The sequence below is a fragment of the Monodon monoceros genome, unplaced genomic scaffold, assembly GCF_005190385.1.
Source record: "Monodon monoceros isolate NGI ecotype Baffin Bay Population unplaced genomic scaffold, NGI_Narwhal_1 Super_Scaffold_14, whole genome shotgun sequence".
NCBI classification, from domain to species: Eukaryota; Metazoa; Chordata; class Mammalia; order Artiodactyla; family Monodontidae; genus Monodon; species Monodon monoceros.
The window spans coordinates 7694712-7710939 of NW_021703770.1; the positions used below are offsets into that span (position 1 = coordinate 7694712).

At 35.0% G+C, this 16228-nt stretch overlaps 1 protein-coding gene across 10 annotated transcripts in view; it reads right to left on the reverse strand.

Moving 5' to 3' along the window:
- Positions 1–16228, reverse strand: part of EFR3A (EFR3 homolog A) — a 200544-nt gene that overhangs the window by 149185 nt on the left and 35131 nt on the right. For all 10 annotated transcript variants that reach the window (XR_003793450.1, XR_003793454.1, XR_003793453.1 and 7 more), the window contains exons 3-7: positions 14549–14676; positions 13155–13305; positions 8422–8543; positions 3489–3638; positions 1610–1750 (exon numbers count right to left, since the gene is read on the reverse strand). Coding sequence is in view for 3 of the 10 variants with exons in the window: in XM_029222422.1 (XP_029078255.1) it covers positions 1610–1750; positions 3489–3638; positions 8422–8543; positions 13155–13305; positions 14549–14676 (692 nt within the window). In the remaining 7 variants the exon portion in view is untranslated. The remainder of the gene's footprint in view (positions 1–1609; positions 1751–3488; positions 3639–8421; positions 8544–13154; positions 13306–14548; positions 14677–16228) is intronic.

Below are 16228 nucleotides of genomic sequence, written 5' to 3' on the forward strand. Positions count from 1 at the left end.
TGGTTGACAGAATTCACAAGTATCACCTTGGTTGACAGAGTTCACAAGTATCTATGTGGCTCAAAAAAACTGAAGATAAGAATGTAGTTCAAAGTGGTGCCTGGATAACACTGCATCCATGCCTTCAGCAGAAGCAAAATAAAGCCTCTTATGGAGTACACACCATTAATCCAAGCCTCAAAGAATTCTCACAAATAAAGGTACAATGAATATGAGCTCAAAATTAAAATTCACAGAACACACAAGGTAAAAAGCCACTAGGAATGCCAATTACCATCAGTCAAGTTTTTAAGGACTAGGACAGTTTTATTCATGTATATATTCCCCCAAAATACCTGGTACCTTACTTGCAGAGGGCATTTAATATTTAATCAACTAATTAACTAAATAGCTAATATATAATTAACTATTTAATTAACATTTAATTAATTAACACATGATCAGGAGGTAAGTCCACTAAGTTCTACATAGAAAAGAATATGGCCCACTTCCAAGTTACTCAAGTAATCAATTATAGTTAATTCGGTAGTTTCTTTCTTTTAGACTAGCTCTCTAGATTTTTAAGGCCTTATAGATTACCTCTCGGTTAACAAGATAAAAGCTGGAATTCTGATATTAAATCAGCATGTCTGGAAAAAATAAATCTGCCTTTAGTTATATTTGACATAATTTGATTAGTTCTTAGTAGCATTTTCATAAGCCCACAGAGTCTTTAAACGGTAAATCTCAGCTTTTTGGTGGTGGTAGCAGTCGGGGGTGGGGTGGGGGGAATCCTTTAGAAAACACTATAATATTTCTCTGATGCTTAACTTTGCGGTTTATAGATTCTTGTAACTAAAGCTCAACTTTGAACCCAAATATCTGCCCTAAATAAAGAATTCTGGATGTTACATTTTGACTACTTTATATATGCTATAAAGACATTATTATAGTCAGGAAGGGGAAAGGACAAGGCAAATGCTTAACAAAAGAAAGACTAGCAAAAATGTCCAGAAATGACACAGAATGTTATATAAATCTATCATCTGACAACTGAGTTAGAACTCAGAGGGTTTACAAGGCTTGAGAGATAACGTCTATGTGGAGAAACTCAAGGCTCACAAACGTATTCTGCTTGGAAGGCAGCATATAAGTACCAGCAAGATATTTAATATTCCTGCTCTGCTCAGTCACTCGGTATAAGATAAAATTTAGTCAGAGAAGAGAATGCGACCTAAGGCAGTCCAGCCATGGCAAAAAGAAAGCCAAGAAACAGAAGCCAGGGAATATGAGGAACTGACCAGAAGTTAATAAAATAAGATACATCATACTTGGACATTCGTTTGTTTTAATATTTTACTGGATATATACATTTCAAGGTGTGAATAAAAACTCTAGTGAAATGATGCACATGACTGTATTTCCTATTTAAGGGGGAAAATCTAGCAAAGTGGTTGAACAAGTGTTCAAAGGGATGTTGCTGACTCAATCCTGTACCCTTCCCACATTGCTGCACTGGCTCTATTAATAACTCACTCACACAGGTAAGAGTATTTGTCCTCTGCAAGTAAATTAAAACAGAAGGAACGAAGCACAGTCACAAGTAACCAGGGAAACACCAATTACTTACGCAAACACTGGTCTCACAGCATTATTCATGTTCCCAAAAGTCGCTCGGCCCAGCAGTTCTCTGAAGCAGTTTTCAGCCAGCATGGCGGGGTTCTCTTCAGCTTTGTCAGCTGCTGAAGGAGAAGGAGGAGGGCCTATGCGACTGAAAAATAAAGACAAACAAATGAATGCGAGAATTCTGACACTAGCTCTGACAGTTAAACAGAACAGATTTTTACTTCTCGGAACTATTAGAATGATATTTTCTTGTTATCCCAAAATAACTTTAGAGCTTAATTCTACTTCATGAACTCAACACCTTGAAGCTAATCACATAATCTTTCAAAATTGGAGAGCTAAATTCACTTGTATAACTTGTTTCTAACTAATAGAATATCTTTTCTAAAGGCAAAATACTCAGTAGTTGCTATTTTGTTAACTTCCTACAACTTTGCTACATTTATAGCAAAATCCTAGTAAGAACAAGGTGCCCAAAGATCACGCAGTTTAACTGTAAGTGAGCAAAAATAAAATCAAGTAAAAAACTATGGCACAGTCTGAATAAAAAATAAAAATTTAAAAGCTAATTAGAACATTTGTATAAGTAGATGTCTTCAATAGACACTATTTGTTCATATTTTAAAACCTTATTGTAGACTAATGTATTCATGTGCAATAATAATTTCAAAAAAGCATGTCTCTGTAGCATTGGGATAAAACCATGAGAAAACACAACTTCTTAAAATTTGGCAACCAATGGTATCAGCATTCCTGTATCCTATTTATGCTAATCCTGTACCTCAAGAGCCATAATTATGGGGAGTCAATTCTCAACTAGCCAGGTACCTTTAGAAGAATAAATATTTTAGACAGAAAAACTAACCTCAGCTACATTGCCAAGAACAGGAAAAATACCCAAGGTGTTACAATATATCGTTTCACATTTTAGGTTTCCAAAGCTGGAGACAATCACGTCTAAGGAATCTAGCATAAATACTTGCTGTAATTGCCATAAATTTTGATAAACGTATAAGCGCTTGCAGAGTTAACCAGTTTCACCTTTTCACTTCTAGACCACTTTTATTTTGATATTGCACACATAATCATCAAAATTACAAATTAAGTTAAAATTTTAGAACTATAGAATTAAATATCTTTTAAATTTGGTTTGGATTTCCCTCTTTACACTGCAAGAATCAGGGAGATCAGCATAATAAGCCAAACTGGAGAATACTGGTTCTAAAAACTTGGTTGCATAGTACCTCTGTGTAAGGCAACAAATTTGGGAGGAAAGCATGCTTATGGCATTTGAAAAAAGAGAATAAAGTACAGAATTCTAAGTTCAACAGGTTACTGGGGTGGGTGGGGGGAAGAAATCAGCATACACCCCAAAACAATATTCCATGCCAAAATATCTTAGAAGAATAAATAAGATATAAATAGCCTAGTATTTCTGTTGAAAAATATATATACATTGAATAGTAGCTGCTATTATTATTATTATTATTTTGATTAGTACTAACTCCCTACGAAAAAGCATGCTGGATCTCTAAAGAATAACAGAAGTTCAGTTTATAATCTCTATTTCTTACACTTGGCAGCTCTAAGTAGTATTAATTCAAATAGCAATGTGGATGCCCAATAATAAGCAGAAAGTAAAGTGAAAATTTATTCTAAAAGAAATAAAAGCTTAAGTGTCTGGGTCAAAATCTGTCTGCTCAGTCTAATTTGATGACTGAAGCTGATATTTTTTCAGAAAGGATACATATTTAAACTTGCTCAAGTTTACGGGACTACTATATACATAATACTAAAGACAAACGTTCTTACTCTAGCAAGCGAGCACACATACACACATATTAAAGTAACACAGCCCCAGCCCTAACATCTTTATTCAATACCTGTCAACCTCTTCTATCTTTTGCATGTTAAACAGCAGGGATGGAACAATTTTATCCATATGCTGGGGTTCCCAAATGGTAGCCCGAAGTTCATCATTAACTGTTTTGCGAACCACACCTTGAATACCTCTGATTCCAGCAATTCGGATTCTATAAAAAAGAAGAAAAAAATCTGAGTCATGAAAAAAAGCTCTTTAAACAAGTCTGCTTACTTTACTAAGAGAATGGATGTCAAATAAAGTTATCTCGAGACAATAAAAATAACATACAATAAGCCTAAGAAATAAAAATCTCAAAAATCTAAGATGGACAGAGATATGGCAGTTCCAAAAGAGGCTTACTTTTTTTTTTAAAATAAATATATTTATTTATTTTTGGCTGCGTTGGGTCTTCATTGCTACATGCGGGCTTTCTCTAGTTGTGGTGAGCGGGGGCTACTCTTCATTGCGGTGCGCGGGCTTCTCATTGCGGTGGCTTCTCTTATTGTGGGACACATGCCCTAGGTGCGTGGGCTCAGCACTTGTGGCTTAGTTGCTCCGCAGCATGTGGGATCTTCCCGGACCAGGGCTCAAACCCGTGTCCCCTGCATTGGCAGGCGGATTCTTAACCACTGTGCCACCAGGGAAGCCCGAGGCTTACTTTTAATACCATCTTTTTACAATCAACATTTAAAGTTAAAAAAGACTTTTATAGACATATTTTGTCTGTATCAGTTTTCAATAAAAAATAATTTAATCAAAGTTCTCCTACATTCTCTGACATAAATCGTACCAATGTTTCCTTAGGTCAGTCTCCCAAGGCAATAGAAACAAAACCAAAAATAAACAAATGGGACCTAATCAAACTTATAAGCTTTTGCACAGCAAAGGAAACCATAAACAAAACAAAAAGACAACCTATGGACTGGCAGAAAATATCTGCAAATGATGCAACTAACAAGGGCTTAATTTCCAAAATATTCGAACATCTCATACAACTCAATAATGAAAAAACAACCCAATCAAAAAACGGGCAGAAGACCTAAACAGACATTTCTCCAAAGAAGACATACAGATGGCCAACAGGCACATGAAAAGATGCTCAACATCACGAATTATTAGAGAAACGCAAATTACAAGTACAATGAGGTATCACCTCACACCAGTTAGAATGGGCATCATCAAAAAGTCTACAAATAACAAATGGTGGAGAGGCAGTGGAGAAAAGAGAACCTTCCTACACTGCTGGTGGGAATGTAAATTGGTACAGCCACTACGGAAAACAGTATAGGAGCTCCTCAAAAAACTAAAAATAGAGCTGCCATATAATCCAGCAATCCCACTTCTGGGCATGTGTCTGGAGAAGACTATAATTTGAAAAGATATATGCACCCTAATGTTCAATGCAGCACTATTTACAACAGCCAAGACATGGAAACAGTCTAAATGTCCTTTGACAGACGAATGGATAAAGATGTGGTATATACATACCATGGAATACTCTACTCAGCCATAAAAAAGAATAAAATAATAGCATTTGCAGCAACACGGACGGACCTAGAGATTATCATACTAAGTGAACTAAGTCAGAAAGAGAAAGACAAATACCATGTGATGTCACTTATATGTGGAATCTAAAATACGACGCAAATGAACTTACCTACGAAACAGAAACAGACTCACAGACATAGAGAACAGACTTGTGGTTGCCAAGCTGGGTGGGGAGGGATGGATGGGGAGTTTGGGATTAACAGATGCAAACTATTATATATAAAATGGATAAACAATGTGCTACTGTAGAGCACAGGGAACTTTATTCAATATCCTGTGATAAACCATGATGGAAAGGAATATTAAAAAGAACGTATGTATATGTATAACTGAATCACTTGGCTGTACAGTAGAAATTAACACAACATTGTAAATCAACTATACTTCAGTAAAATTTTTTTAAAAATGAAAAAAAACTAGGTTTTCCTAAGTGGATGATAATAATTCAAACCAACGTGGACCAGATTCTCTCCCATTTCTTGCCTAGAAGTCTCAGCAGCTGAGTGAGAACAGGATTTCACTGTTCCTGAACACCCTTAATGCGTCCGCAGAATTTTCATGCACTGTTTCTCCCTGAGAACCTCTCACCTCCCTTAGTCCACCTAGATGGAAGACGAGGCTGGTTCCTTAAAAGGTATGACAAAGGAGAACTATCAAAATGCAGTGCCGATAACCTGAGCCGTATACATATACACATATACATCCGTGTGTCCTGATGTATATACATTACTGTGTGTGCATATGGGACTTAAAATTTATCCATATTTATCCATACTGTGAGAGAATGCTGCCTTATTCTCCCTTCCCAATTCACAGCCCTCAACTTCCTCAAGCTCTTCCTCATTCTTCTTTAAAAATAAAATCTATCAGTTCAAGGATGAGAAGAAAGGTAACTAGAAAACAGTATATAAAATCTGGGGAAGAACAATCTCGCGAGAAGTGCTAACACGGTAGCCCCTCTGCCCCGAAACACCTTCATTCTGGCCAAATTTGATTGTTATTTACCCTCCTTTTTTGTTACTACCTGAAATAGTCACCATTAGAAGTTTACTCAGCATATCCAGCACTGTTTCCAAAAGCTGCGAATAGGGTTAGAGAATGGAAGATGTGGGGAAGGGGGTGATACTGCGTAGAAACCCATCGGGAAGTAATGCAGACATTCAGTAGTAGCAGGTGGAGCATGGGATACGGCGGTAACATGACACTGAACAGGTGAGAAAGTGAACTAGGAGACAAATCTTGCCTTTTACAAAGCTGTGTCTTATTCATGCTGCTTTCTACAACAAAAAGAAAGTCTTGAAAATCTCTTCTGCAGCTATCACAAGTGGGCAAGCCTAACATTACTACAAAGGTAGTATTTGCAAGTCAAATATTTTAAGAAAATCTTAACAGTTATCAGCCCCATTTCCTACTGGCCATGCCCCCTAAGTTTTATTTGACAGTGTATTGCTAAAAAGAGGGATTTATAATAATTATCTAAGTTAGAACCTAAGAAGGAATATAAATAGTCCTGAAGAAAACCAAAAGGGCTTTTACTAAAAACGAAGCCGAAAAAAAAATCAAGCCCTCTAAGTATCTTAAAGCATTTTAGTTTACTCATTTGTTTCACAGTGATTCAAATGAAGTGTTATTTTGGAATATCAAATGTTATATAATAAAGAATTAAGACAAAGTACCACCTTTCATTTGTGTACAGAAAATTTCAAGTTTCTTTTTTGTAAGTTGAAAAATGTTACGAAAATACGTGTTCAAAAGACAAGATTTTTCACTAGGGGGCGCTAAAACCTAAAAATCAGATACCTATGTAAAAGTTTTGAATTTTTAAAATGCATCCTTTCATAGGTACTATAATGTCATAAACACTTTTCACCTACATTGGTTTATATGTGAAATTCACCACCTCAACCATAAATTTGGAAATGCCTACGTGAACAAACTAAACAAACAAAAACCCCCTATCTTCTGGATTATTTTCTGTATTTTAAAAGAAAACAAAATTGTTACAACTTTGAACAAAACGTGCCATTTTATTTAGCTAATTTTTATACCTTTTTGCCCCATTAACAAGTTAATACCAACTTCTGAGAACAGGGAACAGCTTTATAAAACATTTTTTGAATATCCTTTAGGGAGAAAAAGAGACTTTAGCCGTGATTGGGAGAAACAGGAAATTTATTATTATAAGATAGTTATAGTTATCTCTATTTTTCTATAAGGCTTTACACCCGTAATAAAGGAATAACATCAGGATCCTAAATGGCCTATAGTATACTAAGGAAAAATTATACTAACAGCACCTCAGACAGAAATAATTCTTATATCTGAAAACTATTAAATTACCGCTCAGCTTTCTTTCTCCAAGTTAAGTAACTTTTACACTTGTTTTTGTTTGTGTAAAGCAACACTGTAGCTTGCATACTTAAAGCTAACTAGTTACCTTTCTGTATATTCCTTTATTTTAAAAGAAAAGTAAAACTCACAAAACATGCTCAATCTTGACTACCGACTGCTCATGACAACACTGAATTTGGGTTAGTTTCTTTCTTTTTAGGTGTATTATGGTAAAGCTCAAACTACATTTACCAGGGTCATTTTGAATTTAATTTTTAACTTTCATATACATGTCAATCTATCGACTGTGTTTGCAGATAAGTATTTGATTCTAGATTATTACTAGGATGTATCTAGAAGAAATGTTTAAAAATGCCCAAATCAGTTGTCATGACAACCTCAGTCAGACAATGATCCCGTAACATACAGTCATTCATTCATTCAATTTATGTATGTATTCATTCAAAAAGTGCTTATTGAGAGCCGGTAATGCGCTCACCAATATTCAAAGTACTAGTGATACAGCAGTCCTCAAAACAAAACCCTTGCCCTCCTGGAGTTCATCTTCCATAGAGGAGAGACAACAGACAAGATATGAAAAGATAAAGCTTAACTGGGAGGGTTGATATTAATAAATAAAAGGTGGCTGAGGGAGGATTCTCATGATAAGGTGACATCTGAGCAGAAATCTGAACAAAGTGAGGTGAGGCCGAAAGACCGCTCAGTCCAAAGGCCCTGGGGAGAAGTGTGCCTCATGTATTCAAGCAAGCGAGGAGACCCATGTACTAGATCAGAGTGAAAGGAAGAAGAAATGACAGGATCTAACACTGGGGTATGGTGAGCATTAAAGGGCATTCTGGGTTACAGTAAAGACTCTGCATTTTATTCTGACTGAGTTAGGAAACCACTCTCAATTTTGCTGCTTTAGTCAGTTCTTCTAACAGCAATGAAATTTGTACTTCAGGAATAAAGCATATATTTTCCCATCTCCTTCGGTGATCATTATGTAATATATAAATACAATATTCATCAATAAATAACTCCAAGACTATAAACCATAAAACAATACATACTCTGTTCGTGTTTCTGGATCACTATCACAGGAGTGACACATGGCACTGAAGCGAGACACAAAAAAATCATAACGTCTATGATAGGACGGTGTGTCTTCTTCAATATTTGCAAATTTGACAAACTAAAAAAATAACAATAAGATGTATTATCACCTTTTTGACAGTGTGGAACAAACACATTTACTTTCATTCATTATTTGTTACATCGACAAGAAATATCCAAGTAAAAAGCAAACGACATATGAAATATCATAAATGCCACATATATACGAAAGGAAGTTTTTGATAATGAACTTTACCTAATCAAGAATATAGCATTATAAACATCAGCTATAACTCTGTGACGCAGCCTCTTCTGAGTGAGCCCACTCTCTCAAGAGCTCTCATTCTAAAGCCCTTCTGCATTTCCTGGATGCTGACGGTGTTTCCATGACAACCTCAGTCAGGCCCAAACCTTCAGGGAATTTTATTTCTTAAATCTCGGGTAGGAAATCTTGACAGTTGTTACATAACACATGAATGAATAATATTTATACAAATGAGACGGGACAAGAAAAAAGGGCCCTAAACTGAAGAAAACCAACTCAATATAGAAGAAAAAATACTGAGATGGTAAAATTTATTCTACCTCTTTTCTAAAGATTAAAAAAAGAGAGATATCCATATGTTTAGGAAATTTTAAATATCCTACATGAGTCACAGACCTAGCCATATGATCCCTTAATATGTACTCTTTTTTTCTTATTTGCTTTCTCATTTATTCAGTAATTTATTACTTCTAAAATAGCCTAAAGCTGTCCTGGAAACAAAACTAAAGTAAGCATAGAATAAATTTGAAAAAATAAAATTATGATACTAAAAGTGCTTTAAATTAATTCAGCCAGAGCCAAGTCATGTGTTTTAAATTATAATTTCATATGATTCATATTATCTAGAAAAAGACCACAAATACCACACCTGGTAGAGATGAAACTGACATTCATTACCTACTCTGTACCATATTCTGTACTAGGTGTTTTCACATGAGTTCTTATTTAATCATTCCTACAATCCTGTAAAGAATGTGTCATCATCCCCATTTTACAGACAGGAACACTGAAATTCAGAAGTTAAATTGCTTGCCCAAAATGACACTGTGAGTAAATGGTGAAACTGGCATTACAGTTCAGGGGTTTGATTCCAATTTTCAAGATTCCCATACTACACACTGACCATATGAAGAGTTTCAGAAAATATTGAGCCAAATATTTGTATTTTTCATAAAAAGAAACTTTGAATGACACCAGGAAATGCTCAAAAAATGTGAATGATAAAAACACATACAAGTGTATATACAATATGTTCCCCATTTTCTAAAATATATTTTAAGAAGAAATTAAAATATTAAAGGACTACTTCTGGATACTGAAATTACAGGTATCTTTAACTTGTTTACTCTTTCATATTTTCTTGCATTTTCCAAACTTGCTACCAAAAATCACATATTAAATTAGAAAAAAATTAATCAGAAATTTAAAAATTTGGCCATTAAAATGTTAAATGTTCTAGAAATTTTTTAGGAGAAACTTTATTCTCTTTTCACTTATTGAAAGTCACAAATACTCAAGTACAATCTGAGTGATCATTTACAGAAGCGCCTCCTATCACCCTCTGGCATAAAGAACAGGATAAAACACGTGCGGCTATGTTCCAGGGAAGTGCATAAAATATTATCTTCCTTCCCAATTTTATGGAAAAGCTCTTCTAATTCCTGTAACTCTGGGAGCTCTCTAACAAATTCTAAACCTATATACCCTGTGCTAAGAAAAATCAATAAAAAGAAAAGTATTATCATTATAGACTTCTTATCATACGTAGGAGTGGGAAAAAATGAGACAGTATGGCACAGAGATTAGGAATGGATTCTGTTAGATGGCTCTGGATTTGGATCCTGGATTTACTAACAAAATACGTGACCCGTGAAATGGAATATTTAACTTACAGGGCTGTTGAGAAGTTCAAATGAGAACCAAACAAAAGTTAGCACAAGGCCTTGCTACTTTCTCCCCCTCTCAGCTCGGTGCTCTGTGATGACCCAGATAGGTGTGGGAGTGGGAGGGAGGTCCAAGAGGGAGGGGATATATGTATACAAAGAGCTGATTCACTTCGTCGTACAGCAGAAACTAACACAACATTGCAGAGCAATTATGCTCCAATAAAAAAAAAATTTAAGTGAAGAGCTAGATATGTTTTAAAAGGTACAACAAAAGGCAGCAGCACTGTGATCTTAGATGTAGTTTCTCACAGTAAGCACTATTAAATTTTCGACCCAATAAACTTTGTCGTGGGGACTGTCCTGTGCATTACGTATAGCATGTTTAGCAGCACGCCCAGCATCCTAGGAGGCACTAGCACTCCCCCAACCCCAGGTGTGAAAAATCAAAAACGTCTCCAGACACTGCCAAACGTCCAGGGAGGGTTAGTGAGGGGGGAGAACTGTCCCTGGTTGAGAATGCTTTAGTGTAGTGAATGGTTTAAATGACTGGGCCCTATGGACAACTGTCAACAATAGTTAAAGAAAAGGTTAAGATTAGCAATAGGCTTCAGAAAAGTGAGATGGATCAATTGAATACAAGAGGAAGAAGAAAAGGAAAGTAACCTCTGCTTTTCCTAGATTTTAATCCACAAAAATGACAGTGTATTTATATAACACAAGCTTTGGAGTAGGAAAGGCCTACCACTGAATCCCTGTTATATAACACTATTATTTCACTATGTCTTTGGACATGTTATTTAGCTTCAATTCCTCATCTGTAAAATGGGAATAATACTTCTAAGCTTCAAGGGTTTTTGTGAGAATCAAATGATATAATGTATATGAAGTATCTAACATATACTATATTATTTCTTTTAAAAAACATGAACCAATGTTGCACAGTGTTAACATTTATTGCTATTATGTATTATTATTTATAACAATAATTATGTATTATCATTTATTGATATATTAACTACTTAACAATTTTCTTGCCTGAATCTGTGTTTATGCGGGTATGCTATATTATTCTCTATGCTTTTCTATATTTGAAATAGCTCACAATTTTAAAAAAGGGTAAAAATACAAAGTACCTAGCACAATTTCTAAAACAAAGAAGAACCTGAATAAATCCCGTACTGTTATACTGAGTCAGCGTCAGCACAAAGTGGCAAATGTCAACAAATTAAAATAAAATGTACAAAGACCACTAATAAATACAAAGAGACTAAATCAGTACCAGTCATGTTTGACAGCTTAGCACCACTAAGAAATTAAAATCAGACTTCCAGGGAAAACTATATAAATAATGTTGGTCAAGATAATACAGCATTTCATTTAATACAATTCATTCAAGTCAAAGTAGGCAACTGGAGAATTTTGTCTTTTTCCCAAATGAGTCATTAAAGGAATTCTAGTGGCATTGCTGGCTTGAAGTAAAGAAACGTCTGGAGATTTACACTGAAACTCCTTCCCCCACAACCATTAAAACACTTCCCCTAATATATAGGATGGATAAACAACAAGGTCCTACTGTATAGCACAGGGAACTATATTCAATATCCTGTGATAAACCGTAACGGAAAAGAATATGAAAAAGAACATACATATATATACATGTATCTATAACTCAGTCCTTTGCTGTACAGCAGAAATTAACACAACATTGTAAATCAACTATACTTCAATAAAATTTTTTAAAAAATTTCCCCTAAACTTTCCTCACCTAAATGTAAAGGAAATAGGAGAAGCATAAGTAGCTATGTTGCCAGAAATGGAGCCTGTCACACCACCTAACTGCACTTGGAAATAGCCAATATTTTCCCTCTGAAACAAATGGACAAAATCATATTAAGGGCTTTTTAATGAGGATTTTATTTACATACTCTTGCTTCAAAAAAAGAAAAACATTATATTACTACCAACAATAACTAACAGTGCCAAACACTGCTCTAAGAACTTTATTTGTATTAACTCATATCACACAACAGGAGTACCAAGATCGGTCCTGTTATTATCCTCATTTCACAGATGAAAAACTAAGGCAAGGAGAGGTTAAATAACTTGCCCAAGATACACAGCTAGGAAGTGTCACAGGCATAATTCAAAGAAAGGCAGTCAAACCCTAGAATCCATGCTGTCAGTCACCCCCTACACTTCCTAACCACAAAACAGTTATCTATCAACAATAGCAGGTAGTATATGACTCTGTTATTTGTTGATAAAAATCTGGATGGGAACATATAGATTGGTTGAATGCCTGAAAGCTTCCTCAGAGATGAAGTTGGAACTGAAAGACTGAAGGTTATACAATGAAACTAAAGACAAGAGGAAAAAGGTTATCACTGTATTTTATTTTCTTTATTAGATATGCCTTCCCCAACCCCACACATGTTTAACAAACTATGGTTCTGGATAAAAGAAAATGAATGCTGTTAGCAGAAATAGTTCAGAAGTAGTGTAAGAAGGCCTGGGGGGAAAAGAAAGGCCTTCCATTTATGGCCAACTGAGTTTCTGTTGTTCCTTATGATTGGTTAACATCCCAGATTTCAAAAGCAGCGACAATAAAAGCTAGAGACAAAATGTTCTAATCATCTACCACTGTGCTGGTTGTCCAAATGCCCTGACCAGAGCATCTGCTTCTACCAGATAGACACTCTAAAAAGAGTTAATCAAGTTATGCTAATTAAACTTAAAATCAGAGAATAGTTTTACTCACAGAATTTGTTCCAAGAACTTGAAGCTTTGGCTCCCCTGATTCCAGCAGCTTTGCTACCATATGAAGAAAGCTTTCTACAAATGGCTTGATGCTTTGAGAATGGCAGGCCATAAGAAGTTGGTCCAATGCCTCCATAGCAATCAAAACATACCTAAATATAAGAGAAAACTAATGTCAGCACACCTCTAGCTCTCTTAATTCTCCTAATCACTTTCATAGGGATAATTAAAAGAAGTTTACTTAAATGCACAGAGCACAGAAAGGCAAATTTCGCAGCTTCTAAGTGAGACCCTAATCTTCACACAACACAAATGATCTTGAGATTATAAAACAGTCCTCATGTGGAAAGTATACAGAAACTATACTGTACTATCCCATTTTCTCCTGCTCACCAAAAACTCTCCCAGAGCTTCTTTAACATTACCGTCACGTGAATTTTTTTGTAAACACAAATATTCTCCATTTTCCAGGCTTTTAACCACATTTCTTTGCATCCAACCCAAAAGTTATTATAAGAAATGTGCCTAAATTTCTAACACAATCTATTTGTATTTGTAAATATGAGTATATAAAACAGTATCAGCAATATTATAAGGAAAGGTATCATACATTTTACCATATAATTCATCAGATTTTAAAGCTTGTACTAAAAATTAAAATTCAGACTTCAGATAACTTTGCTTGAACAATCAACTATAAAAACTACTTGTATCAAGACTCACATTTGTATCAAATGCTCTAAATGGTAACAATGCAGAAGTAGAGAAAGCCAGTATAGCACTTGGAGAAAGGAATACTCTAAGAAACTAGTATCATAAAATGACAATATGGAAAAGTATTTATAAACCAAATTGCAAAGTTACTGCTGTTCAAGCACAGAGAATGGATTAAGATGGTAGACTTTTATTTATAGGTGGATGTATAGCTAGCACAGGTCAAATCAGCATGCTTACATATTCTGAACCTTAAGCCTAACATAGCTCTCTTTTATTGCTCCTCTGATAGGTAAAACTGGAGCTGTGATAAAAATCAGTTCGTTAACAGAATTTCCGATAGTTTTCAATTTAGAGACTGATTTTTAAATTACAGTACTGCGCTGACAGACTAAGGGAATCAATTTCTACTATTTCCGTTAGGGAAGTCTTAAAAATTAATGGATACTTAAACAACTCTGTTAAGTAACATGAGTTTATTCTTAAACCTGACCACCAGGAAAGTAATAAAAGCTACAGTATTAGCTATTCGGTATTACACATTTCCTTATATGATATTACAATGTTTTATTCTCCATATGTTATCTTTCCCTGACTAGATGGCAAAATAATTTATAGGGTGATTTAGCCTAGGAAGAATTTTCCAGAGATACTATATTAGCAGCAATTTAGTTTCCTTACCCAGAACGATGTCTGACAACATCCCTGCTCAACCTTTCTGCCAGGTAAGAACCAATTCGATCCAGTTTCTCTGGAGCAGATACAGCATAAAATGTCAATTTCTCCATATCAGCTTTAACGAGGCCATCCTAAAAATAAAAATTAAAAAAACAAGTGAAATAGGTTATATTTATATCTTCATGCTTATTTTTTGTATTTCTAAGTGTTGCCTGCTTCATATTTCCCCTTTTTGGATTGGTAATTAATCCATATTTATGCTGAACCTTCCTGGATATAGCCTCTTAAGAGTTAATCACCATTCTGGATATGTAGAATTTTCAAAAAGTTAAATAAATGCCCCATTTAGGAAAAGCATTTAAATATGCTTTCACAAGCAATGGATTATTCTAACACCTTCCTTTACAGAAAAATAGCTCAATTAACTGCATATAGTATGTAAGGAATAGAATATATTTTAGTCATTACAAGAAAAGGTTTGGTTATTTGTTCCCCTCATTAGAGCACTCTTTGAAAGCACAGACTATGACATGTAGACCTCTGCACTCTGGGTATCTACTGTTGGACGTGTTTTGGATATACCACAAGATTTGTTCGTTTAATAAATTGAAAATAAGAAATGTAGTCAATTGGGTTTATGGTTGCCATATGTATGCAAGGTTCATGTAAATCTTTTCTTTTCCTTAAACCTTATTTTACAGATTGCTATTTACGTAAATCTTACCTAAATACTTGGCAAAAATAAAGATTCTTTCTGTAACCATTCTCTAATTTACCTGCCACCACTCCCATGATCAAAAGTATTCAAAGCTCCCTCACTGCCTGTAAGTTACAGGGGATAAAGTAGGTGCCTTGTCTGTCATTCACATTCCTCCCTAATCTGCGCTCCACCTTATCTTCAGTAATCATATGTTCCAGATTCCTTAAGGAAATGATCTGAATATTCAGTCTATTAAATGATACTTCTGAAACTTCCAATCAGGAATTGTGTACAATTATCGCTCATTACACTTCAATTAGGCTATAGGCACCTTCATTTGAAGGCTCTTGTTTGCAAATATATCTCTTACTTTACCATGATTTTTCTCTTGCCGGCAACAAAGAGACTAATCTCTGCTTCTCCAGATGGTGTACATCCTTCAGAGTTCAGCAAATTACGTTTCTTCTGAGAATGCTTCACAGAGATTGCCAACCCATGGGATACCTCCCTGATATAAAGGCAGAAACTTTACCACCTGTTTTACTTAACATTTTTCTTACTGATTTATGCATTGTGATTTAATATTTAGTATGCTTTCGCTTTATATCAGTCAAATGGATGGAAAGCTTCTTAAAGGCAGGTACCATATCTTAGAGTTATTTATATGCCATAAATTATCCAGGATATCTCGCAGCCAAAATATTTAATTGACAGGCCTCCTACAAATAGCTGAATATTTAAATCAGATTTGATTAAAAATGAGGTGTATCTCATAAATTAATATCAAGATAACCAAAAGGTTTCTAGGGTTGGCTACATTTTAAAATAAAGCAACTTCTGGAAGTCAAACCCATGTAACACTTTTTCGTTCCTATCCATTTAACACTAGACTAAAGGAGTCTTGGAAAATTGAAGACAGTGTCAAACAAAATCAATCAAAGACAACTGCTTTGAAACCAGTCATCTTCCACAATAAAGTAACT